General features: G+C 41.1%; 1 protein-coding gene across 3 annotated transcripts in view; it reads right to left on the bottom strand.

Moving 5' to 3' along the window:
• Positions 1-3,101: 3,101 nt before the first annotated feature.
• AP1G1 (adaptor related protein complex 1 gamma 1 subunit) overlaps positions 3,102-27,924 on the bottom strand; it is a 92,133-nt gene continuing 67,310 nt past the window's right edge. For 2 of the 3 annotated variants that reach the window (XM_021718351.1, XM_021718349.1), the window contains 10 exons: positions 21,755-21,877; positions 21,385-21,474; positions 20,647-20,774; positions 19,069-19,173; positions 18,358-18,499; positions 18,038-18,164; positions 15,163-15,270; positions 14,870-15,030; positions 10,766-10,864; positions 3,102-7,359 (listed from right to left, as the gene is read on the bottom strand). In XM_021718351.1, the coding sequence (XP_021574026.1) occupies positions 7,258-7,359; positions 10,766-10,864; positions 14,870-15,030; positions 15,163-15,270; positions 18,038-18,164; positions 18,358-18,499; positions 19,069-19,173; positions 20,647-20,774; positions 21,385-21,474; positions 21,755-21,877 (1,185 nt within the window). In that variant the 3' untranslated portion in view covers positions 3,102-7,257. The remainder of the gene's footprint in view (positions 7,360-10,765; positions 10,865-14,869; positions 15,031-15,162; positions 15,271-18,037; positions 18,165-18,357; positions 18,500-19,068; positions 19,174-20,646; positions 20,775-21,384; positions 21,475-21,754; positions 21,878-27,924) is intronic. The other variant, XM_008069566.2, reaches the window with a different exon arrangement.

The following is a 27,924-nucleotide window of genomic DNA, read 5'->3' as shown; positions in this document are numbered from 1 at the left end:
GGAGCCCAGCAGGTCGAGGCTGCGGTGGCCGGGAGCGGCCACTGCACTCCAATCTGGGCTACCAAGTGAGACTCCAACTCAAAAAAAAAAAAAGGATTTGTCTCGGCAAGGAGCAGTGGCTCAAGCCTGTAATTCCAGCGTTTTGGGAGGCTGAAGTTAGGGGATTGCCTGAGCCCATGGGTTCAAGAATAGCCTGGGCACCTTGGTGAGACCTCATCTCTACAATAAATTAAAAAATTAGCTGGGCTTGGTAGCACGCGCCTGTAATTCTGGCTACTTGGAAAGTTGAGGTGGAAGGATTGCCTGAGCGCAGCAGGTCTATGCTGTGGTGGCCGTGAGTATGCGTGCCACTGCACTCCAGCCCAGGCGACAGAGTGAGACTCCAACTCAAAAAAAAGAAGAAGAAAAAAAGAATTTGTCTCTGTGAGTCTAGTTTAGGGTAACCAAAAAAAAAAAAAAAAGGCTCTTAGGTCATCCACCTCCTGGGTTTTCCTTCCACCTTCCCATTTATTATTATTACTATTATTTTTCTTTAAGCAATGAGGTCTCACCAAGTTACCCAGACTGGTTGGTTGCGAACCACCTTGAAATTATTTTCAAAATAGATGGCTTCCCATTTCAGTGCCTATTAGGTAAGTTTTTCCAGCTAGAATACTGGTATATAAGGAATAGGCACCAATATGGAGAGAGAAGTGGATTTGACCAAGGATAGACAGTAATAAGACAAAACAAAAATGTGGTACAGAAAGTGTTCCCAAAGGCCTGTTTCTTGAGGTATTACACTTTACCTTTTCTAAATCTCTTGAGTTAAGTTCCTTATTGACTGATCACTCAAAGGAAAGATTTTTGTCCCAGACCCAAAGTTTGAGTTCATGCTGGGAAATAGCAGCGGTGGATGTTTGTTTGAATTCATTGGGTAGTGGGCTAAAGCATCAATTCAGAATAAAAGTATATTTAAAAGTTCTGTATTTAGTACTACTTCAAACTAACAACAGTAGTAGTACGTTTCTTTTTTCTTTTTTTTTAAAGACGTGGGGTACAATTCAGGATTAGATATACAAGTGGTCATCGTATAGGTAAAGTTTCGGCCTCCCTTTGGTCCCCACTTTGCCTGGTTTGAGACCAGGTACCCTTATTGATATTGTACCTCCCTCCCCCCAGCAGTATCCCTTTTTTGTGTGTGTTGAATTCTCACTCTGTTGCACAGGCTGGAGTGCAGTGGCATGCTCACGGCCTCCCCAGCATCAACCTGCTGGGCTCTGGCGATCCCTTCACCTCAGCATTCCAAGTAGCTGGAAGTACAGGTGCGTGCCATCACACCCGGCTAATTTTTTTCTTTTTAATTGTAGAAACAAGGTCATGCCAAGTTGCCTGGTTGGTCTCGAACCCGCAGGCTCAGGCAATCCACCCACCCCTGCCTCCCAAAGTACTGGGATTACAGGCTGAGCCACCAAGCTCAGCCCCCTTTTTTATAGTATTATGGTAAATGTTCAGGGTCCGCTTATGAGTGAGAACATGTGGTACTGTACCTCTTCCAAAAGGAATAAAAAAAGCCACCAGCCCAGGAGATAATTTATGATGCAGCTATCTTTAATGGTCCCCATGATTTAAGATCCAATTCTGTAGTGACAACCAGTTGATTCTGAGTTTTCAAATCATGTATTGTTTAACATTTTATACTTCATTTCAAAGGTCACATATTTATGCTCTCCCCCAGTTCAAGGCAGTATGCATTATGTACGCCAAGGGTTATATAACTATAATTTCTGGAAATGGAAAACAGCTGAGACTAACCCTAAAAATAAATTCCTCTGGGATTTTTTGGCGCAAAAATCCATCTGCCCTCACTGCAGGTTCATCATTACAAAAATCACTGTTTGCATCAAGCCAAGAGACAGAGAAGTCATTAGAATCTCTCCTTTCTGTATCCTTCCTACAGCAGCTGTGCACACCCTTTCTACCTCCCTGGTATGTATATACACACACACAAACACTTTATGCTGGGAATGTTTCTAAATCTTCACTACAAAATGGGAAGAAAATCTAGAGAAGGAAAGCTCCTGTCCATCAGATTTTGGTAGAGGAACCATAAGAAACTTGTATTTACTTATTTATAGCTAGGTTTTACTCCTTCAATGATTCACAAAATCATCTTTAGTTCTAAATCCCTTGTTCTTCTACCATAGATTAAGCAGATTTGGATATTCCTTATTTTGGTACCAAACAGGCAACTTCGAGGTTTGAAGATCTTCTTTCCTTGAATATTTTTATACTTTTCAAATATGAGGGCAATTGAACTGAGGGGAGGCCGTAGCATATAAAATAGTCACCTTTAAAAGTGCTTTTTAAAAGTCACCCTTAAAAAGTGATAAAAATTGTTAAGTAAATGACTGGAGTCTATTACTGGCTAAACTTTTCTATTGTAGCTTTTTCATCTAACTCTATTAGATGTAGGTGTCAACTAAATTTAATATTAGAAACAAAGGTGAATCTTAACATAAGTAAGGATTATAGATGTTGCTTATCAAACAGCGCCAAACTGCACTTCTGCATAAACTAGATCATTGCCAAGACCTACACCTTCTCCTTTTCAATGGGACTATCACACCCTCCCCCTTCTCAATCTAGGGACTGTCAGGGATCATCATCAAAGTAATAGAAACCTAAAGCTTCCAACCTTCAAAAAATAATTCATTTTTAAAAGAGTTCATATAAAATAGACCATAAAATATAACTCATTTTGGCTGGTCAAGTCTTCTTCCCACAGATTTACTCGAACAATTCACAAAAAGCAACATATAACTAAAACCCATCACCACCCTTAATATACATTTTATCTTTATATGATTTATTTGCTCTGAGAACTCATCTATGCAGAGAAGATAAACATGGAAGTAATCACGTGATAGTTAAAATGTCCAATGGCGCCTAAGGCTTTTTCACTGTCTGCAACACCTACAAGTTTTTAAGTGTTCAAATTCCTCTCTTGGTAAAATTTCTATGTAAAAGGAATTATTAACAGATCAGTAAGTTTAGCTCAAACTCCGGAATAAGAATTCATCCAAGGCTTCTAATTCACTTGTAAGAAGCAAGGAAGCAAATTTTAAATCATTTGAGTATTGACTTTTTATTATTAGTCACTGTTCATAATTTGTTTCAACCAAAAGACAATACACACAGCAGAATTCTAATGCATCCCATGTAAATGTTTACATCCATTTTATTCCTCACTCGCCTCTAAGACTTATCATTTAATTTTAAATTTTTTTTTACATCTCAAAAATATGTCTGCAATAATTAGAACTTCATTAGCTGTCCCACTTGGAAACAGCCTTTTAATATTTTTACAGTAAAGAAGATGTGCTGGGGCTTAATGAAAATGTAACTTACAACATTATGAAAGAAAGGGGACTTTACAGAAACACAGCAGGAGTTCACAAAGGAAAGAGTTCAGAAGCTCTTTCCCATGAGGCCCCCAAATAGAAAACAAAAACAAAACACACAAAGCGCAACCTTAAGTTCTTTAAAAAAAAGAAAAGAAAAAAAAGAAAACAAGAAGAAGAAGAAAAGAAAAGAAAAAACTTCAATGCTCCATCTTGAAGCCAGAATCGGCCTCGTGGAAGTCAGTGAAGCAACCGTGCAAGCTGCTTCAGCATTTTCTTCTGTTTAAGTGTTCCAGGTCTTGGAACCTTGTCGATGGGACCCACTCATTGCTATTGCCTGAAAAAGTTATTCACTTCCAGTTCCACAAGCAGCCCCACCCTCCCAAGCCAAAGCTGGTCAAAAGTGTTTTAAGCTTCAGGACTTTCTGAGCAATTCTCTCTCAGAGGATCCTCCCCACTCCCAAACTCATGAATACACAGACGTGTGAAACTGCTCCCCCAACCACAAAGTTTGTGAATATCCACTTTTCCTCTCTAGCTCTCTTTCAGTTTAGGACACTGTGGTTAAGATACATTCACTAGAAAAAAAATATACACATTCAAACACCTTCTTTCCCCTAGTTTTCATGGCCCAAATATTTTCCAGTGCAGAAGATAATAAAGTTGAAACTCAAAAGCTGTATTCCCTAACTCCAACCTCTTCTAGAAGGACATAAAAAAATGGAAAGCATGTTATATAATAGATGGAAATACTCAAGCCATTAATGCTGGACAGTTTTAAGTCTATTTTCATATATGAATGGAACAAACAATGTATACGAATCACACCTTTAACCTAGCAAGAGGAAAAATAATCCCCTCCCAAATGTTACACTGAGGAATGTTTCTTTAAATGAGAAAGACTTAAAATTGACAGATGATCACTATACACAGCATAAAACTTCCTTGACTGTCCAAACCACCTCAAGTTAACAGCACCAAAGCATTATGGGAAAAGCTCCTCAGGGAGAGCACCCTTCCTACAATTTTTTGAGATTACTTAAATGAATTCTCCTTTATGATTACTGGGGGTGGGGGAGAGGAGATAATACAAACTACTCTTGAAGACGGAAATAATGAGGTACAAGTGCATATGAAATTTTCTAAGCAAGTGTGTGCCGGCTCACTGCATATCACCCTGGGGATTATTAAAACAGCCATGGAAATCACTCTTTCCTTACAATGGCTCTGAAGTTGTAAATGCATCCGAATTTGCTCCCCCTTGAGTGGTTATTCTTGGGAAAGGAATTGCCAAAATGTGCAAGTGTTCACAGAAATTAACAGATTTCTCCTTTTAGCTGCAAGGCCAAGTGAGAGGAGAACTAATTCCGATCCTAGAAACTAAGGCACGCAGAAGCTTTCAAAGATCCAATCACTTGAAACAGTCTTCACAACCGTCAGTATCCTAGGCAGTTATTTGGCTGCTAGTCCTTCAGTATGGTGCTCAGGTTCTGTTTCTGAAATCAAGTCAACGTCTATGCAGCACCCTTTGTGTTAAGGCCATGATATTATACTCCTTCTAGACAAAGGTATAGATGATTATAAACTCTACCTCAAGACTTGATCACTCAAGGAGATGTTTTGTCAATAGAGTAGACCCTTTCCAGCTCCATTCACTTACACTGTCTTATAGCATGGTCTTGAGCAGATTTCTTCAGAAATTCAACTCAGTTCAAATTAAAAACAAAAACAAAAAAAACCTGAGCTGGTTAGCTACAAATATAAGAAAGAAAATAAAGCCTCTACACAAAGAGGAATGTTAAGACAAATTCTATTCAAGAAATCCACCGACATTATGTTAATCCTATCATGTTTCACAGCATTAAGTATCCATCCAATGAAATCACTCTGCAAAAAAACCCCAAAAAACCCTTAAAGGCCATTTTCATTGCACAGGCAGAGCAATTGTCTGAAATATGCACTAGTCCACACTTACTTACTGAAAACTATGCAGGACATAATATTCTGTTCTTGATTCAACCATTTACCCAGTGGAATTAAGTTTTAGCAGATCTTGCTCTTATACACTAGTAAGACCAGAAAATTTCCCCTTTGGAGCCTTTAGTTCAACTCCAGTTTATCAAATGTTAGGAATAGTCTAGCATCTGATACAGAGCTAGAGTTAAGAAGACACTGAAGATTTTAAGTAAAGGCTTAGTAAAATGGAGAGGGAGAAAAAATGGTTATTTGTATCCAAGTTTAAGATTGAAGCCAAAGTAATCATTATACTGTTTTCATTACAGTAACGATCACAAACATTTTAAGAGCAAGGTGGGCCTCACTTTTTCTTTCTTCTTCACTATATAAGACATGGTGCCTGAATACTTGAATATACACAGTACATTGAACATGTACCACAGGATATCTACCTTTTCCTCATTCCAGCAACTCAATTTCAAGATTTGACAACACATGGGTCTTTTCTAAAAAGCACTCGGCACTCTCACTAGTTTAAAAAGTTCAAGTCTTTGATGCGGATATTCATGAGATTGGTCTCTTGAAAGAGACCAATTTCTCAGACTCTAGAAAGGTTATTCCTACCCTATGGTGTCCATAGGACTTCCTCTGACATAGAGGGCAAGAAAGCTACAAGGCTTCATTCCAACACCATAAAGTACAATATAGGAAAGATGTCTTTAACCGTGTGGTCTTTATTTCAGTGCCAGTGTTACAGATACAAACAAATGTTCCAGTTAGAAGGAATTCAAACGGAATGCCAAGGTCCAAGCCAGGCTCAGGAAATAAAAACGGAGGTTTGGAGTAATGGATAAGATGACTCCAATATGCTCCAGGATGAGTCTGATATTCACTCTTCCTATGGGCAAAGGTGTTTTTGTTAAGGAGTCTGATCTTTAAAACTGGTGAACTCCTCTTTCTACCCATTTACCACAGTTCAAACAGGCAAGTTATGGGCTTTGGAGAAACTAAAATTTGTGATGGGACTAGGGCCATTAATAACTATTCATATATCTTTTAGAAGGTGTCCACTTTGCACTTTAAGGGGAATCAATTTTGAAAATCATGGAGAGTATTCATGACTACAGCTAAAAAAAGGAGAGAAAGGGGAGCTGGAAGAGCCTTGGAATTTTCTATTACAAATAGAGCACCATATCCTTCATGCCAAATCTCAACAAAAGCTCTTATTAACTGCATCTGTCCAGTGTTTACAATAAACTCTCAAGGTCTGACCAGTTCTTGATAACATACATACATACATGTGTGTGTCTGTGTGTATACAGCAATGCACAGAAAAGGCTACCAGGAGCCTAATGCCTCTTTCAAACATTGGGGGAACCAGTAGAAAAAGGCAGGGCTCCCTAATGTTCATTGTTACATTTCCATTTTGAATGCCAGATGTAAAAAGTGCCTGAAGATGGTAACCCAGCTAGTGAGGAATAAATACCCCACCTTGCGCAGTCCACAGAGAAACAACAGTAGAAAGAAGGGGCAACTCTTTGCTGCAGAGATAAAGTGAGTGTTTTCTCGCCATTAATTCCAGTCCTCTCCTCCAGACAAGCTGCTTATTTCCTCAGGGGCCCAAGGAATGTTGATTCTGGCTGTAAATGTAGGAGGGGTGAAGAAGAGTGGAAAAGGGAGAAGAAGAGGAAGAGTGCAAAGTAGCCTCCAGAAGCAGCCAGCTTCAACAGTGGAGGAGAGGACGTTAGTCTTTAACAATGCTTCAAGGTCAGCAACAACTTCAGGAAAATCCTTCTCAGCAGTTCTCTTCAGCTCCTCATGCCCATGGTACAGTTGGGGGGGACTTGCCAGCAATCACAACCTCCTTCCCAGAGTTCCTTTGATTGAGTGGGATAAGAATGAGAATGGTGCCGGACCCTCATTGCCAGGATTGAGGGGGGAAGTTATTCACCTCTGCTAGATCTTGCATTGCTGAGCCCTTGTGATTATATGTGAGCTTGATCCGCATTCGCAGCTGTTGCTGTAAGAGGAAAAGGTAATCACAAATTATAATTAAAACAAAATCTCCAGAATCTGGCTAGTCTAGAAATAGAGTTGTTTCTTTTTCTTTCTTTCTTTTCTTGAGACAGGATCTCGCTCTGTTGCCTAGGCTGAAGTGCAGTGGCACAATCAGGGCTCACTGCAGCCGCAACTTCCTGGGCTCAAGAGATCATTCTGCCTCAGCCTCCCAAGTAGCTGGGTCTATTGGCATATGCCATCACATTCAGCTAATACTTTCTATTATCTGTAGAGATAGGGTCTCCCTGTATTGCCCAGGCTGGTCTCGAATTCTTGGCCTCAATTCTTCCTGCCTTGGCCTGCCAAAGTGCTGGGATTACAGGCATGAGCCATTATTCCTGGCCCACAAATAGTCTTATAAACTTAGGAGTCAACAACTCACTTTAAAGCAAAGCTGTCTCTTAAAAATGGAATACAGGCAAACAATAACAACAAAAACCACCTAGTATTCTCACTTCGAGCCAAGGAGCCAATGTCATGCCATCAAGTAAAGAAAATGCATCTCCAGAATACGTGGTTGGTTTTAATCCTGGAACTAAATTAAAAGGACAGACTCTAGAGAACATTTTTTTCTTTTCTTTTCTTTTTTTTGAGTTGGAGTCTCACTCTGTTGTCCAGACTAGAGTGCAGTGGCACGCTCCCAGCCACTGCAGCCTCGACCTGCTGGGTTCCGGCGATCCTTCCACCTCAGCCTTCCATGTAGCTGCAACTACAGGTGTGTGCTACCACGCCCAGCTAATTTTTTGGTTTATTGTAGAGATGAGGTCTCGCCAAGTTGCCCAGGCGGGTCTTGAACCCACGGGCTCAGGCAATCCACTCACCTCAGCCTTCCAAAGTGCGGGATTACAGGCTGAGCCACCGAGTCCTGCTATTTTCCTAATAACATTTCCAAATATTAATGCACTACAAAAATGTTTACTGCTTTTCTTTTTCTTTTTCTTTTGAGTTGGAGTCTCACTCTGTCACTCAGACTGGAGTGCAGTGGCTGCTCCTGGCCACTGCAGACTCGACCTGCTGGGCTCCAGTGATCCCTCCGCCTCAGCCTTCCAAGTAGCTGGAACTACAGGCACGTGCTACCACGCCTGGCTAATTTTTGATTTATTGTAGAAATGAGGTCTCGAACCCACAGGTTCAGGCAATCCACTCATCTCGGCCTCCCAAAGCACTGGGATTACAGGCTGAGCCACCAAGCCCGGCCGACTGACTGCTTTTGAAAAAGGTTCAATCCTTGTATCCAAATCTCTTGAAAAATAAGATAACACATATTCAAATTAAGTTCTACATTCAGATATACTATTGCCTTTTCTACAAAACCTATAGTAAATGTGAACATAAACTTGTTTTGTTCCCAAGGCATAAAAGAAAAAATAAGTTAACTCAAAGGTAACAGCAGAAGTTTTAAGAGAACTCAACTGGTAAGTACTTTTTATATTACATGACAGATTCCAAATATTAATGCACTAAAAAAATGTTTACTCTCGGCCGGGCTCAGTAGCTCAGACTGTAATCCCAGCACTTTGGGAGGTCGTGGCAAGTGGATTGCCTGAGCCCGTGGGTTCGAGATCCACCTGGGCAACTTGGCAAGAACACCTCTCTACAATAAATCAAAAATTAGCCGGTGTGGTAGCGCGTGCCTGCAGTTCCAGCTGCTTGGAAGGCTGAGGCAGAAGGATCACCGGAGCCCAACAGGTAGAGATTGCAGTGGCCGGGAGTGTGCCACTGTACTCCAGTCTGGGTGACAGGATGAGACTCCAACTCAAAAAAAAAAAAAAATTTATTCACTCTCTGAATGAAATGGTCAAAGGAACTGGTGCTTATGCTTTACAGGCAGATGCTTTAAAAACAGGGAATAGAATTAAAAAGGCAAATTGTTACAAGAGGAGGAAATTATACTGGTTTTTATGAGGAAGCAGAAATCTTTCAAGGTGAAGAATTTTTTTTTAGTTGGAGTATCACTGTGTAGCCCAAGCGGGAGTGCAGTGGCATGCTGATGGCCACCTCAGCCTCGACCTGCTGGGCTCAGGCAGTTCTTCCACCTCAGCTTTCCAAGTAGCTGGAGCTACAGACAAGCACCATCAAGCCCAGCTAATTTTTTGATTTATTGTTGAGACGAGGTCTCACCAAGTTGCCCAGGCTGGTCTCGAACCCCTGGGCTCAGATAATCCTCTCGCCTCGGCCTCCCAAAGTGCTGGGATTACAGGCTTGAGCCACTGTGATTGGCAAAGAAATTCTTTGAAATGTCTTCAAATCAGTCTACTGACTACTATTAGGTAGAGTCAATTTCTTTCTCTGAGAAGACATCGTAAGAATACCGCTTAATTTCAGTCTCTAAAGCTATTTTTTATTTGCCTGCTTCATTTAAAATGCCTTCACTTGGCCAGGCTAGGTGGGTCAGCCTGTAATCCCAGCACTTTGGGCAGCCAAGGCAAGTGGATTACCTGAGCCCATGGGTTCAAGGCCAGCCCGAGCAACTTGGTGAAATCTCATCTCTACAATAAATCAAAAATTAGCTGGGCATGGTAGCATGCGCCTGTAGTTCTGGCTATTTGGAAGGCTGAGGCAGAAGGATTGCCGGAGCCCAGCAGGTCAAGGCTGTGGTGGCCGTAGACATGCCACTACACTACAGCCTGGGTGACGGAGTGAGACTCCAACTCATAAAAAAAAAAAAAAAAAAAGCCTTCACTTTTGCTATCCATACTTAATAATTATAGCAGTAAATGTGGATGTTTTGTTCAACAAAGGCTCTTACCTCAAACTTGTGTATAGATTAAAATGTCAGCCGGGCTCAGTGGCTCAGCCTGTAATCCCGCGCCCTGGGAGGCTGAGGTGAGTAGACTGCCTGAGCCCGTGGGTTCAAGACCCGCCTGGGCAACTTGGTGAGACCTCATCTCTACAATAAATCAAAAAATTAGCCGAGTGTGGTAGCGCGCACCTGTAGTTCCAGCTACATGGAAGGCTGAGGCAGAACGATCGCCGGAGCCCAGTAGGTTGAGGCTGCAGTGGCTGTGAACAGCCACTGCACTCCAGTCTGGGCAACAGAGTGAGACTCCAACTCAAAAAAAAAAAAAAAAATTAAAAATAAATAAATAAATAAATAAAATGTCTAAGACCCCCACCCCCAAAACTTAGGCCTTTAATCCTTTAGACAGAGATTTGTTGTTTAAGTTGCATTTTAATAAGATTTCACTAAGCCACTTGATGTCTCTGGATTCTATTTGTTATCTAAAGAAGAAAAGGAAGTTAGCCTAGGCATTTCCCACTGATCTCTACTCTACAAGTCAGAAAAATCCAGAGAAACAAAGTAGAATTTTATTTCAGGAAACATGCTTACATCTTGCTCAGATATTGCCTATAAATGTGCCACTCACCTTCTGTGGGTTTAGAACTTTAATGACTTGTGTGATGGTCCCCGTGTTAAATGCTGGGACAATGCTGCTGCTAGGAGACAGAAGCTGCAGCTGGAATGTCTATGAGGGAAGAAAAAGCACTCTTCAGTAAAGTAATACACAATGCTGTGTCAGAGATGAAAACAAACAAAAAATTTAGATGATCATATGATGGTTCAAGTAACAAATTTACCTACTACTGAGTTTTGTCTACTCTTTGTTTTCTAGAAATCAAGAATTCATAGTATATGTGTTATCATTCACGGTATTTATAAAAACCCATTGTTAGGTATTTGACCATGAAAATTAGCAATGAGTCACACTCCCTTTATGGCAGAAGGAATTTCAGCCTACTGATTTTCAAAAGCTGACTAATTCTTGTTCCAGCAATCTCACTTAATAGTAACTGGTCAACTATGCAAGTAAAAAAAATGGGTGCCTGTGGCTTAAATAAAAGACAGAAAGAAACCAAGAGCAAAGAAAAATAACAAAACAACATATTGGTCACCAACTTATAAGCCTTTATATTTTTGTGTAACTAGATGACTAAGACCCAGAAACTTGAACTTTTGTTTTTGTTTTTTGAGTTGGTGTCTCACTCTGTTGCCCAGGCCGGTGCAGTGGCACTCTCACGGCTACTGACCTAATGGGCTCAGGTGACCCTATACCCTCAGACTTCCAAGTAGCTTAAACTATAGGCGTGCACCACCACACCCAGCTAATTTTTCAATTTATTGTAGCAACAAGGTCCTGCCAAGTTCCCCAAACTGGTCTCAAATCCCAGGGCTCAGGCAATCCTCTCCCCTCAGTCTCCCAAAGCCCTAGTATTATAGGTGTGAGCTACCACAACTGGCCTGTTTTGTTTTTGTTTTAATATTTTATTTTAAAGATATGGGGTACAATTCAGGGTTAGGTATACAAATGTTCATTATGCAGATACTCTTGTTGATGAGGTATGTCCCCCACTCCCAAGTTTTGTTTTTTAAAGCCTGCATAATCTAGAATGTGTTAAGGCCACAGTCCCACATGACAGAGGTGAAAGAAAGACTTGAAACAATCTGACATCTCTCATCCCTATAAACAAACAAATAAAACCATACTGCTGGTGGGTTTTATTTGTCTGTTTATAGGGATGAGAGATGAAAGTGGTGTAAGTGGCCGGGCTCCGTCACTCAGCCTGTAATCCCGCGCCTTGGGAGGCTGAGGTGAGTGGATTGCCTGAGCCCCCGGGTTCGAGACCCACCTGGGCAACTTGGCAAGACCTCATCTCTACAATAAATCAAAAACTTAGCTGGGCGTGGTAGCGCGCGCCTGTAGTTCCAGCTACTTGGAAGGCTGAGCGGAAGGATGGCCAGAGCCCAGTAGGTCGAGGCTGTGGTGGCTGGGAGCGTGCCACTGCACTCCAGTCTGGGTGACAGAGTGAGACTTCAACTCAAAAAAAAAAAGTGGTATAAGCAAGCTAGGTAAACCATACTGTCCTATGTAGCTATTCTACACACTAATATTTTTTAAATCTTTCCTGAGAAAGATTAGGTTAGACTTTTAAAATATTTTAGACAGACGAGAAAGACTAGTCTTCTCTAAGGCCAAATATTACAAGAATGAAGATTCAATTTCAATGCACAGATTTATTACATTGGGTCTTATTCATAAGTCTACTGTAAAGGTAAATTATGTAAGCTGAAACATTATTCATTACTACTATATTTCATTAACTATACAACACCATCAATTATAATTCACACCATTATTTTATGTACCACTGAGAAAGAAAACAGGACTCTATAATAAATAAATTAATTTTTTAAAAAATTTTAAAAAGAAGAAAAAACAGGCTGCCCTTTAAATTATGACAAAGAGCCGGGCTCGGTGGCTCAGCCTGTAATCCCGCACCTTTGGGAGGCTGAGGTGAGTGGATTGCCTGAGCCCGCGGGTTCGAGACCTGCCTGGGCAGGCGAGACCTCATCTCTATAATAAAATCAAAAAATTAGCCGGGCGTAGTAGCGCATGCCTGTAATTCTGGCTACTCGGAAGGCTGAGGCAGAAGGATCGCCGGAGCCCAGCAGGCGAGGCTGCGGTGGCCGGGAGCGGCCACTGCACTCCAGTCTGGGCGACAGAGTGAAACTCCAACTCAAAAATAAATAAATAAATAAATCAAAAAATCAGCCAGGCGTAGTAGCGCATGCCTGTAATTCCGGCTACTCAGAAGGCTGAGGCAGAAGGCTCACCAGAGCCCAGTAGGTCGAGGCTGCGGTGGCCGAGAGCGGCCACTGCATTCCGGTCTGGGTGACAGAGTGAGACTCCAACTCAATAAATAAATAAATAAATAAATAATGACAAAGTATCAATTTTAACATGTACACCTGTTTTAGGTATATTAAAAAATGAAAATAGTACATAGTAAAATCTATAAAATATGACATTATGAAGCTCACGATACATCATCATATGGCATCCACCAAGAATAAGGCTATGATTTAATATGAAAGGTGGTAAGCTACAAGAACAGTAGCCTAACATAACAAGTGTAAAACCTAAGTTGCAGTACTAAATTTATTGAGCACTGAACAGATGCAAAGTGCTTTAAACAGTGCCTGGCACAAAAAACTCATTTATTTCTCAAACCAACCCCGTGAAGCCATTATTATTATCACAACACACTTTGCAAATGAAGAAATTGAGGCAAAGAAATTGAGGCATAGACGTTAACTTTCTTCATGACATACAACTATTATTGAAATCCAAACAGAATGGCTCCAGAGTTCACTAGTGATTTTGAACCACTTGACACTACTGTTTCTAAAATATCTAAATTATTCTGACTCCTAAAAAATATAAGCAAAGAAGGTTGCAAAGTTAGTAGTAACCACAAATAAAAGAAGCCATCTTTAATTTTCTTTTTTTTTTTTTCTTAAGTTGGAGTCTCACTCTGTCACCCAGACTGGAGTGCAATGGCCACTCCCGGCCACCGCAGCCTCAAACTGCTGGGACTCCGGCGATCCTTCCGCCTCAGCCTTCCAAGTAGCTGGAACTACAGGCGTGCACTACCACACCCGGCTAATTTTTTGGTTTATTGTAGAGATGAGGTCCCACCAAGTTGCCCAGGCGGGTCTCGAACCCACGGGCTCAGGCAATCTACTCACCTCAGCCTCCCAAGGCGAGGGATTACAGCTGAGCCACTGAGCCCAGCTATCATCTTTAATTTTCAAAAGTATGTTCGCTGAATGTCTGAATGTCCTATTTCACATGTCACTACAAGGATTAGGTTAGCCTCATCTAAACAAACAGTTGGCAAATCATAGCCCATGGGCCAAGAATGGCCCAACACCTGTTTTTGTATAAAACATTTTACTACAACAGAACTATGTTTATCCACTTATATACTGTCTACAGATGTTTCTGCACTATTAATAGCAGAACTGAGAAGCAATAGAGACAATATAGCCTAAAACACTATCGGGTCTTTTATAGGAAAACTTTGCTCATACCTCATTCTAAATTTTCCTTAGTCAAAGCTTTTCATTATTCAAAAATGGACCTAAATATTTCTTAAACTAAGATCTGGTATAAACAAAATCTTTCTTCACAAAAACAGTCATTATATCAATAGTAAACTGGATTTTAATGAAGGAGGAATGTTTCCCTCACTTATATAACAAGACATGAAAAATTTTAATTCTGATCTGGTGACTAGAAGATAATACTAAATAGACAAAGTCCCTCACCTTGATTAACATCAATTCTATGCCAGGTTTTGTATTTTTAGATTTTCATTACTGTAGTACTAAAGCCCCACCAATCCTCAATGCTCCAAGAATTAACTGAGCAGTTTGTAGAATTCTGCTCTCTCACTATTATTAGAATTTCCTTTCTTTATCCTACAATAATAACCATAATATCTGTGGCCAAGGAAATACTACTCACTAAAAAATGACATGCTTCAACGAACCATACTAGCTACGTGATTGTTAGTTTGAGATAAATCTGCAAATATTAAAATACTGTATATCCTTTACCAAATTTATGGGGGAAAAAAACATAGCCAATCTTTAATCAAATGAAAAAATAAAGAAAACATTATACTACCTTTGGTACTGCAGCCTGGAAAACAAAGTCCGTCATGTCTAGCTCCGTGCTGTTTGAGGCCTGTATCGTTATCACTGTGACACTGGGGTTGGTATTTGACCGTTCAAAGGTGAATTCTATCTTTAAGCCATTCTTACTGTATGCTGTGATGGAGGGGATGCCTGGGAAAGTAAAGGAAGATGCATCTTAACTGTAGTCAGCCTAATGTTTGCAGAATTATTACTTCCTTTCCTCAACAACCAATTCTCATTGCTCAGTACTCCATATAATGAAGGCAAGAATAGTCACCATACCTGTAGTGATGTCATTGAAGAGAGGCTGTGATGAAAGCCCATCCAACAAGAAGGGGGGCTGGGATATCTGTGGGACTGAGGAAGGGGTAGCAGCAGCCGCTGGAGAACCTACAGGAAACAGTCCAGTGGAAAATCAACCCCAGGCAGCATTCAAAACTGACCAAGAAAATCTATGAGAAAATTACTATGATCTCAGATTAAGAAAAAGACTCCTTAAACAAGATGCAAACAACATAGAACATAAAGGGAAACAAGTAAAAATGCAAATACTTTTTTTGGGGGGAGTCTCACTCTGTCACCCAGGTTGAAGTGCAGTGGCATGAACACAACTACCACAGCCCTGACCTTCTGGACTCAGATGATCATTCCACCTAGTCTTCCAAGTCACTGGGACTTCAGGCACACACCATCACACACCCAGCTAATTTTCTGATCTATTGTAGAGTAGAGGTCTCACAATGTTGCCCAGGCTGGTCTCAAATTCTCTCACCTTGGCCTCTCTAAAGTGCTAGGATTACAGGCGTGAGTCACTGCACCTGGCCAAAAATTCAAACACTTTTAAATGAACTCCTGTTCATTAAAAGATACTCTAAGGAAAAAAAGTATAAAAAGAGACCATAGGCAGGAGAAAATGTTTGCTATATAATAATAAAGGGGGCCAGGTACGGTGACTCATGCCTGTAATCGCAGCACTTTGGAAGGTCGAGGTGAGAGGACTAACTACCTGAGCCCACGGGTTTGAGACTAGACTGGGCAATATGACAAGATCTCATCGCTTCAATAAATCAAAAAATTAGCTGGGTGTGGTGGTACATGCCTGTAGTTCCAATTACTTGGAAGGCTGAGGCAAAAGGATCACCTGAGCCCAGCAGGTGGAGGCTGCGGTGGTTGTGAGAGTATGCCACTGTACTCCAGCCTGGGCAACAGAGAGAGACTCTGACTATAAAAAAAAAAAAAGAAAAAAGAAAACTTGTCTATAATACAAATATGTGAATAAATATTAAACATTCCCTGTGATCAGATAATAATATGGCCAATTTCTCACACAATGCTTGTGACAGTGATATTGGTAGTCATAAACTGAGGAAAAGGCAGGGGTAGGAGCAGCTGCTATGCACTAAATGGGTCAGCAGTCCTCACAAATATGCTATGAGATACATATTAATCATCCTAATTTTTACCAAACTCAGAAAGATTAAGCAACTTTATCTAAGAAAATAATCCAAAACAGGGACAAAATGATATAATGATATTTGTTAAGGCAATAGATAAATCTAGAAACAAATAAAATGCCCAAAAGTAAATAACATGTAAACTTTTTTTTTTTTGAGTTGGAGTCTCACTCTGTCACCCAGACTGGAGTGCAGTGGCCGCTCCCGGCCACTACAGCCTCGACCCACTGGGCTCTGGCGATCCTTCCGTCTCAGCCTTCCGAGTAGCCGGAATTACAGGCACGTGCTACCATGCCCAGCTGATTTTTTGATTTATTGTAGAGATGAGGTCTCGCTGCCCAGGCGGGTCTTGAACCCGCGGGCTCAGGCAATCCACTCACCTCAGCCTCCCAAAGCATGGGGTTACAGGCTGAGCCACCGAGCCCAGCTACATGTAAACGTCTTGATAAAATATTAGCTATCTAAAATTGTAATCATGAAGACTATATGCTAACATGGAAAAACTAATATGTTAAGTGATATTTACACTATAGGGTTGTTTTTGTTGTACCAGTTATCCTGTATAGCTCCAGCATCTGAAGATTTGAAATTTACTATTTATAAGTAACTCAGCCGGGCTCAGTGGCTCAGCCTGTAATCCTAGGACTTTGGGAGGCTGAGGCGAGTAGACTGCCTGAGCCCGTGGGTTCGAGACCCGACCGGGCAACTTGGTGAGACCTCGTCTCTACAATAAACCAAAAATTAGCCAGGCGTGGTAGTGTGTACCTATAGTTCCAGCTACTTGGAGCTGAGGTGGAAGGATTGCCAGAGTCCAGTAGGTCGAGGCTGGGGTGGCCGTAAGTGTGCCACTGTCCTCCAGCCTGGGCAACAGAGTGAGACAACAACTCAAAAGATAGATAGATAGATAGACAGACAGACAGACAGATAGATAACTCAAAAGTATATGACAAGTAACATATGGTGCTATGCACCTGTAGTCCCAGCTACTCAGGAGGCTGAGGTGGAAAGATCACCTGAGCCCAGGAGGTCAAGGTTGTTGTTAACTATGATTCTGCCATTCCACTCCAGCCTGGGTGACACAGTGAAACCCCGACTCAAAAAAATAACAGCAGAAGTGACATGTGATCTATTCTTTTCAAGCCTGAAAGAGAAACTCCTTTAGTAAAAACTATGAATAATTTATTCTCCCCAAATTAAACAGCCTTTAAGGATTCCCCATAACCTCTCTCTCTCTATTTATTTTTTGAGTAGGAGTCTCACTGTGTCACCCAGGCTGGAGTGCAGTGGCATGCTCACGATCACCGCAGCCTCGACCTATTGGGCTCAGGTGATCCTTCCACCTCAGCCTTCCAAGGAGCTGGAACTACATGCTAGCGCCACCATGCCTGGCTAATATTTTTATTTACTGTAGAGACGAGGTCTTGCCAAGTTGCCCAGGCTGGTCTCAAACACATGGACTCAGGCAATCCTCTTGCCTCGGTCTCCCAAAGTGCTGGGATTACAGGCGTGAACCACCGCGCCCCGCTTTACTTATCTTTAGAGCATTAGTATGGCAGCTTATAACCCAGATGTTGTGAAGGTTAGATTCTTGCTCAGACTACCCCTTCTTCAAATGATCATGTGCTGGAAAACCTGTGTTCAGTCCATTTTTTGTTAGTCCTCTATCCCTATCCAGGTATTAAATAGCTCCAGACTGGCCTCACCTGTTAGGTTGATGTCTCCCAGCAAATCAAGAAGTTCTCCACCTGCAGAAGCTGGTTTGCTCGTAGGTACAGTTGGAATAACAGGTGTTATGTCATTTCCTCCCAATAAATCCAATAAATCATTGGCCTAAAAAAGGAAACAACACCTCAACTCATCGGTTGTTCATCCAGTTAACACTTAAAGCAAAGCTCTTAAAATACTTAAAAATAAGGAAGGAAATAATCAACCAATCCAGGACCATTAAGGAGAATCAGCTAAGAGATAAGCTGTGGGGGACTATAAAATCATCCGAAGCCCCAGATGAGCAAGTGAAGGCTACCTGGCTAGTGGGCTGTGGCCCAGTGGGTGGTGGTTTGGTCTCTAGTGGAGCTGGTTCTGTCTCTCCATTTGTCTGAACAATTTCAGTAGGGCCATTTGTGGTCACTTTTTCCATAACAGGCATTCTCTCAAGTAGGGCAGACCTAGAAGAATCTGAAGTGGTTAAATTCTAGGCAGTTAACCTAGATTCCCTACCATAAACAATCACTATTAACTATGTTGAAGGCAAACATGAACAGCCATCTCCCCTCCCTACCCAACACACACACTAAAATAGAAAGTAGATTATAAGAATACATGACCTAAATTCCTAGTGGGATTAAGGGCAGACAAAAAACCATGAATAAACAAACTGTCCACCTAAATCCTAAAGCATATGTTTCAGTGGTAGAAAGACTGGGATGAAAGAAAGGTAAATCAATAAGTATACAGTCTCCAATCAGAAAGATACTGTGTAATAGAAGAAAAATAAGATGACAAACACCAAAATGTTAACACTAATAGAATTAGAATGAGATCATTTATCTTGAAAAAAATACAACCCACAGTTTTAACTAAATAAAATGGAAAATGAACCAAAACAAGCAATTAGAACAAAATAGGGTTGTGCAGTACAGTTAAGAAAGCACAAAGAATGAGTCATTTCTATGGATTTTGATGGCAATTTATTTAGGATGCTAGGTCTATGCATTGCTTAGTTTCTTTTGCTCACCTCATGTGGTCATATTTCTTAAAAAGTGCATTATATTCTACTGCCCTCTGCTGGAGTTCCACATCAATGCTGCTCCCATAGATGGAAACCACTTTCTTAATTCGGCTATGGAATAAAATGACAAACAAAATCAAATACTCAAAAGAAAATTATAAACAAGCAGAAAGACTTTAAACCAAAGTTTTCCAGACCAAATTCTAAAATATTCTTATCTTAATTTACATAATTTTTCAAAGACAAAACACCTTTCCTTTATCTTTATTCATGTGACATTCACCATTACATTATTCTCATTGCAATGCTAGATTTCTGTCTGTTAGGTACCCCATACAGTAAAATTTGATACATGAAACTAATTACTACTTGGCCAAAAAAGAAAACTGTACTGTTCATTCTCTTCTTTAATAATTTTAAAATAAATTTTAATCAACAAAAGGATTATAGCATCAAAATACTGATTCCAAATTCTCCTAGTTCACAATTTAAAGAGGTAAATAAAAAGTAAAGCTTCATAAGACTTTACATTAAAAAGTGAAGTAGAAAGTCTAAGAAGGAAAACTAAGTTTATCTTAAATATGCTTGACACTGGCCAGGTGCAGTGACCCACACCTATAATCCTATCACTTTGGGAGGCCAAGGTGGGAGAATTACTCAAGCCCAGGAATTTGAGACCTGCCTGGGTAACACAGTAAGACCCTGTCTCACAAAAAATGAAAAAATTAGCCAGGTGTGGTGGCATACGCCTATACTCCCAGCTATTCACAAGACTCAGGTGGGAGGAACACTTGAGCCCAGGAGGTTGATGCTGCAGTGAGCCAGGATAGTACCATTGTAGTCCAGTCTGGAGGACAGAGTGAGAACCTGTCTCAAAAACAAAAATAAACAACCTAAGAATTAAATTGTATTTGAAATAGCAAGGAATTAAAAGACTTAACCAATGAAAGATTATTTTATTTCTATTCAGACATCTCAAAATCTTACAATAGACTAAAATCCGTAAAGGAGAAATAACTTCTCAACTTAAAAAGAAAGACACTGGGCCAAGCACAGCTCATGCCTGTAATCCCCACACTTTGGGAGGCCAAGGCAAGAAGATTGCCTGAGCCCAGAAGTTCGAGACCAGCCTGGGTAACATGGTGAGACCTCATCCCTACAATAAATCAAAAAATTAGCCAGGTGTGGTGGTACACATCTGTATTCCCAGCTACTTGGAAGGCAGAGGCAGAAGAATCACTCGAGTCCAGCAGGTCAAGGCTGCAGCAGCTATGATTGTGCCACTGTACTCCAGCCTGGGCAACAGAGTGAGATTTCACTCAAAAAACAAAACAATACCCCAAAAATGGCATTGGAAAGCCAATACTAAAAACATTACCTTTTAGCTTCTCAATATTGCATGGAGTGGGAGAATGAGGAGAAGCAAAGTATGGGTAAAATATTCATCGTGAATTAATAATTGTGGGGCAATAGTAAATTCAAATCTTACTATTCTCTCTTCTTCTATGTTTAAAATTTTGCACAATACAAAGTTTTTTAAGATAACAAAACAACCTGTCCACCATGCTTTCCTTCAATACTCACTTTACAGTACAAGTGAATCGAGTAGAAAGCTTCATAATGGCAGTGAGGGCATAACCTCGTGTCACAGAGGTGGACATATTAGAGATTAGGACACTTTCTAAAATATCCAACACTTCATCTTCTGTTACCTGGAAAGGAGAGAAGAAGAAAAAAAAAAAGACCATGTAGAATGAAAGGTAAAATTAAAAATCTAAGTCTGATATCAAGTCAGGGGTTGCCACCAGAAAGTCAATCCTACCACTACAAAAGCCTCTAATTCAACCTGTGCTTTGCAAGGGTAACTGCCCAAGCTGATCCATCAATCAGAGAAGGCAAGAGAGATGTTAAAAAAGTGAAGAATAACCACTTGAGGCTGAGAGGCATATTGTAGCTTTAAGAGGTAGAAGTGGAGGAAGAAAAAGACTAGAGCTCAAGTGCTGCTACAATCTTTCCTAAAGTGCGTCCTTTAATGAGCAAATGGAAACCTGGATACACATCTCATTACTTCTTGTTTATCAGCCAGAGGGTAAGAGAAACAATAATTCAGACTACTAGGATGGAGAGTACAGTCTAAATTAGTTTTAAAATCTCACAATGGCTCAATAAGGTCCATCTCAAAAAATGGCAGGTTTCCTAATATAATTCTAGTATTACTTCTCTAAAAAGTTTTCACGTGGTCAGTCTCAACTTTCCATTAAACACTACTCTCCTATTATCAAAAACATTACTTTCCCCCCTACTTAACTAAGAGTGAGATACCTGAATAGGTTCTTCCTCTTCACACTGGCCAGATACAAGAAGATCACCATATTCACCTATACACCACGCAGCCACTTGTACCAAAGGTTGCTGTTGAAAGAAAGTCACTTTTTGTCAAGGATTCAATCTTTTTTTTTTTAAGAGTAGAAAAACAGGTTTATTGAGTATGCTGCAAGGGAGCAGCATGCAGAACAGTGATGGGGAGCTGTCTGTCAAGGATGTTAATATTTCCAAAGACACTTCATATAAATCATAGGTAATCTAATTATAAAGGTCAGAACTGAGCACATCCAGTGTTTGAAATAAGGACATAACAAGAAAATAAAGGGTAATTTTCCCCCCAAAGAAGAAAGGCAAATTAAGTACTTACTTGAGAATAATCGCCAAGAATTGCTTTGTACAAGCGCTGAACAGTATAGGCATGCATCTCCACACTATTGGTTATTAACTGGATCAAATTGGGGACTGCATCATCACGAACATAACTTCCTGCCTAAAAGGAAATGCAAACAGTTACCCCTGGAAACACACAGCAACATAACAAGTGTTAGCTATTATTACTGTTGTTAACAGGGGACTACTATAAAACACCCTCAAAGATAAACTTAGTTCCAATTCTCAGGTTCACAGCAACTCAAACTTGAAAGTCTTACTTAAATATTTTAAGTTTTAAATTTTATCCCCCCAAAATCTTGTCTTTCTCCAAATTAAAAACAAAATATAAAGATTTTTAAATGTCAAGAAAGATCTTTAATTCTCAAAACAGGTAAAGCGAAAATTTTCAAAAATTTAAGAAGTACATTCACTGGGAGTATTTTTTTGTTTTTTTTTTGAGTTGGAATCTCACTCTGTCACCCAGACTAGAGTGCAGTGGCACACTCCCGGCCACCGCAGCCTCGGCCTGCTGGGCTCCAGCGATCCTTCCGCCTCAGCCTTTCAAGTAGCTGGAACTACAGGCGTGCGCTACCATGCCCAGGTACACTGGGAACTTAATTATAAACACCTCTCTTCCCCACAACTCCCAGCACTGGTATTAAAATCAGATGGGGCTGGGCATGATGGCTCAGCCTGTAATCCCAGCACTTTGGGGAGGCCAAGGCAAGAGGCTTGCCTGAGACCAGGGTTCAAGACCAGCCTGGGCAACTTGGTAAGACCTCGTCTCTACAATAAATTACAAAAACCAGCCAGATGTGGTGGCGTGCATCTGTAGTTCAAGCTACTTGGAAGGCTGGGGCGGAAGGATCACCTAAGTCCAACAGGTGGAGGCTGCGGTGGCCATGAGCATGCCACTGTACTCTGGCCTGGGCGACAAGAGTAAGACTCCAACTCAAAAAAAAAAAAAAATCAGATGGGTGAGCTACCAGGAATCATCTTATTCTAGGAGATGGAGAGAGGAGAAATGTACAAAAACAGTTGAAAAAGGCATATTAAATAAGAAAAATAAATAACTTTTCAAATATAAGTTTTTAAAAACATCACTGTCCTATGAAAATTAATAAATATTATAAAACCAACATTAGCTGGGTACAGTGGCTCACACCTTAATCCCAGCTCTTTGGGAGACCAAGGTGGGAGGATTGCTTGAGTCCAAGAGTACTATCAGCCTGGAGAACACAGCAAGACCTCACTTCTACAAAAAAATTTAGCACACACCTACTCCCAGCTACAGGTGAGGTGAAAGGATAGCCTGAGGTCAGGAGGTCAAGGACATGGTGAGCTGTGATTGTGCCACCGCATTTCAGCCTGGGTGACAAAGACTCTGACCTCCCCATGGCCCAAAGAGGGGGAAGAGGTATTTTGAATTTAATTATTTTTAAATGTGGACTCTTTAATGCCCTTTTGAGTAGTAGAATTAACTATTTAACCTACAGGGAAACTAAATGTTGGCTGTGTTAGAGCATTATAATTAGGCTACATAGACAATACAAACAATTGAACCCATAACTAAACTCAGCCAACCTTGGTCAACCTCCCATTACTGAACAGAACAGCATATCTGATTTACAAGACTGAGACCAACCACAACCATGGTTATTTTGAAAAGAAAAAAAAAAATCTGACATGATTAAGATGATGCCTCCTGTTAAGAAACACAAAGGACCGGGCTCGGTGGCTCAGCCTGTAATCCCAGCACTTTGGGAGGCTGAGGTGAGTGGATTGCCTGAGCCCGTGGGTTCGAGACCAAGCCGGGCAACTTGGCGAGACCTCGTGGCCATGAGTGTGCCATAGCACTCCAGCCTCGGTGACAAAGTGAGACTCCAACTCAAAAAAAAAAAAAGAAAGTAACACAAAGACAGGCCAGGTGCAGTGGCACATTCCAGCAGTCTCAGCACTTTGAGAGATTGAGATGTAAGCACCGCTTGAGCCCAGGAGTTTGAGACTGGCCTGGGCAACATAGCAAGACCTCATCGCTACAGAAAATATCAAAACTATTAGCCGGAAATGATGGCACACACCTGTAGTCCCAATTACTTGGGAGGGTGAAGTAGAAGGATCACCTGAGCCCAGGAGGTTGAGGCTGCAGTGAGCTGGGATTGTGTCACTGCATTCCAGCCTGGGCATAGAGTGAGACCCTGACAAGAAAAGAAAGAAAGGGAGGAAGAAAGGGAGAAGTAGAGAGAGAGAGAAAGAGGGAAGGGGGAAGAAAGGGAGGAAGGGAGGGAGGAAGAAAGGAAGAAGGAAGGAAGGACAAAGACAGAAGGAGAAGTTTGAAAAATGGTCAAAAGGAAAGATAAGATAATTGGTGGTATGACTTATTTACATTTTTCTCTAAAGCAGAGGGATTTCTATTTTTGTTTTTTTTGAATTGGAGTCTCACTCTGTCACCCAGACTGGAGTGCTAGTGGCCGCTCCCGGCCACCACAGCCTCGACCTGCTGGGCTCGGGCAATCCTTCTACTCCGCCTTCCAAGTAGCTGGAACTACAGGCGCGCGCTACCATGCCTGGCTAATTTTTTGATTTATTGTGAGATGAAGTCTCGCCAAGTTGCCCAGGCGGGTCTCAAACCTGTGGGCTCAGGCAATCCACTCACCTCAGCCTCCCAAAGGCGCAGGATTACAGGCTGAGCCACCGAACCCGGCTTATTTTTGTTTTTTTAAGTCAGGGTCTCATTCTGTCCCCCAAACTGTAATGCAGTGGCATGATCATGGATCACCATACCCTCAACCTTCTGAGCTCAAGAGATCCTTCTACCTTGCCTCCTGATTAACTGGGACTACAGACACGCACTACAACACCTGGGTAATTTTTTGTAGAGATGAGATTTCGCTATTTGTCCAGACTGGTTTCAAAGTGCGTGAGTCACCTCGCATAGCCTAGAGTGTTTTTATTTTTTATTTATTTATTTTTTAATATCTTTTTCTTTTTCTTTTTTTTTTTTTGAGTTGGAGTCTCACTCTGTCGCCCAGACTGGAATGCAGTGGCCGCTCCCAGCCACCACAGCCTCGACCTGCTCTAGGCTGAGCCACCGGCGATCCTTCCACCTCAACCTTCTAAGTAGCCAGAATTACGGGCATGCGCTACCACGCCCGGCTGATTTTTTTATTTATTGTAGAGATGAGGTCTCACTGCCCAGGTGGGTCTCAAACCCGCAGGCTCAGGCAATTCACTCACCTCTCAGCCTCCCAAAGGTGCAGGATTACAGGCTGAGCCACCGAGTCCGGCTATTTATTTATTTTTTGAGTCAGAGTCTCTTTCTGTCATCAGGCTGGAGTACAGTGGCACACTCACCACCACCGCAGCCTTGACTTGATGGGCTCGGGGATCCTTCCGCGTCAGCCTTCCAACTGGCTACAATTACAGAAGGGCGCCACCACACCTGGCTAATTTTTTGGTTTAGTGTAGAGATGAGGTCTTGCCAAGTTGCCCACACTGGTCTTGAATCCCTGTACTCAGGCAATTCTCTCACCTTGGCCTCCCAAAGTGCTGGGATTACAGGTGTGAGCCACTGCACCCAACTGAGTGCTTTTAATAAGAGAAAGCATCAGCATGATCTAATTAACACTTAAAGACTAATTCATCCAACAACGCCACTGTACTCCAGCATGGTTAACAGAGCAAAACCCCAACTCAAAAATAATTAATTAATTAATTAAATTTAAGATTTTGGGCTGGGTATGGTGCTCACACCTGTAACCCCAGCATTTTGGGAGAGTGAGACAGGAGAATCATTTGAGGCTAGTAGTACAAGACCATCATGGGCAAGAAATAATGAAAAATAAAAAATTAACCTGCCATACTGGCAAATGCCTTTAGTCTCAACAACTGAGGAGGTTGAGGAGGGAGGATCACTTGAGCCCAAGAGCTCAAGGTTACAGTGAGTTATGATCATACACCCACAACTGCAGCCTGGGTGATAGACCGAGGCCTTGTCTCAAAAGAGGGGCAGGGGTTTGATAAACATTTTTCTTCAGGATCTTTAATTTTTCCCTTTTGGACCTCATAAAAACTAAAAAAAAAAGTCCTCATTCATCATGATTTTTGTTAGAATATAATTTTTCCCATTATCACATTTATTAACATTTGACCTTTTACAAAATTAATTCATTGTTGGTAAACTAAAAAACTAGTATAAACTAGTATACGCCAGACAGAACCCCACAGCAACAAATACATATAAACCATACTTTTTTTTTTTGAGTCGGTGTCTCACTCTGTCGTCCAGGCTGGAATGCAATGGCATGCTCACAGTCACCTCAGGGTTGACCTGCTGGGCTCTGGTGATCCTTCCACCTCAGCTTCCAAGAAGCTGGAACTACAGGTGCATGCTACCAAACCCGGTTTACTTTTATTTTTATTTATTGTAGAGACGAGGTCTCACCAAGTTGCCCAGGCTGGTCTTGAAACCCTGAGCTCAGGCAATCCTCTCACCTTGGTCTCCCAAAGTGCTGGGATTACAGGTTTGAACCATGGCACCCAGCTTAAATCATACTTTTAAAGGTATCAATCCTTGCCTTCAGAGGTTTCCTAATTTACTTAATCTCCATTTGGGAACTACTAGTAGTTTCCAGTTTTCCACTATTATAAATAAGATTCAGATGGACACTTTGTATATACATTTTTGTGCTCTTGTTCTTTTATTGCTCCAAGCCAAAGTCCTTAAAATTAAATTAATGAATCAAAACATATAATCTAAGACCCTTGTTATATGCTTGGTACGAAACTGCACCCTGAGAAGATGGCATCATTTACCACCCCATGAAGTAAAGCATACTGCCTGTTTCTCTATTTTCTAACACTAAGAATTTGCTTGAAAAGTATGATACATAAATATGATACCTTGCTTTGATTTTACAATTAAGATCTTACTCTTTAGTAAGAGTATTTTTTCAAATGTTAATTAGTCATTTTTATCTTCTTTTAACTCCCTGTTCAAATGCCAATCATCCCATTAGTGTTTAATTTTTTTTCTATAAAGGGTAAATTTTTTATAAATTAAAAGTATTACCAGACTAGGCAACATAGTGAGGTTTTTTTCAAATCTACAAAAAATTTAAAAAATCAACTGGGTATGGTGACACACATATATAGTCCCAGCTACTCAGGAAGATAATATTGAAAGATCACCTGAATCCAGGAGATCGAGACTGCAGTGAGTCATGATCATGACATAGCTTGGGCAACAGGCTGAGGCTTCAACTCAAAAAAATAAAAATAAAATAATTAATATGTTACAATGTTTTCCCCTAGTTGTCATTTGCCTTTTAAATTAAATTTGTAGATTTTTTTCCCTTTGCTATACAAGTTTTATATAGGTGTGAGCCACCGTGCCTGGCCCCAGGTATTTTAGATAGAGTAGCTGGGAAGTCTCTCAGAGGAGGTAAACTTCAAGTAGATCCCTCAGTGAAGTGAGGAGGTAGACATGCAGAGATCTATGTAAGAGTGTTCTAGTTAGAACAGTAAGTACAAAAACCTGAGGGAGCAACAAGTTTGCCTGCTTGGTGAGTAACAGGAAGGCAAGCAAAGTTGGTAAAGTGAGAGAGACAAAATGGTAGAATGGAGGTTAAAGAGATAAGAAGAGGTCGGAATATGTAGAACTTTGTAGGAGTTTGGATTTTATTGTGAATAAGATAGGAAGCTATTGCAGGGTTTTATTTTTGGTTTTTTGGGTTTTTTTTGAGTTGGAGTCCCACTCTGTTGCCCAGACTGGAGTGCAGTGGCCGCTCCCGGCCACTGCAGCCTCGACCTGCTGGCCTCCGGCGATCCTTCCGCCTCACTCAGCCTTCCAAGTAGCTGGAACTACAGGTGTGCGCTACCACGCCCAGCTATTGCAGGGTTTTGAACGACTAAATTTATTCAGGATTTACAGTTCTTTTTTTAGAAGATATCCTTTCTTTCCTGTTCTTCCAGAATTTTGGTGCTTCTTTTAATTATTAGGTGGAGGGGATTGGGTTTTTTTGTTTTTTGGGTTTTTTTTTTTGAGTTGGAGTCTCACTCTGTCGCCCAGACTGGAGTGCAGGGGCCGCTCCCAGCCACCGCAGCTTCGACTTGCTGGGCTCGGGCGATCCTTCCTCCTCAGCCTTCCGAGTAGCTGGAATTAGA

Source organism: Carlito syrichta, unplaced genomic scaffold (genome assembly GCF_000164805.1).
Source record: "Carlito syrichta isolate Samal-C Ts95f unplaced genomic scaffold, Tarsius_syrichta-2.0.1 Scaffold312120, whole genome shotgun sequence".
Lineage (NCBI taxonomy): Eukaryota > Metazoa > Chordata > Mammalia > Primates > Tarsiidae > Carlito > Carlito syrichta.
This window is presented reverse-complemented; position numbering and strand designations above follow the sequence as displayed.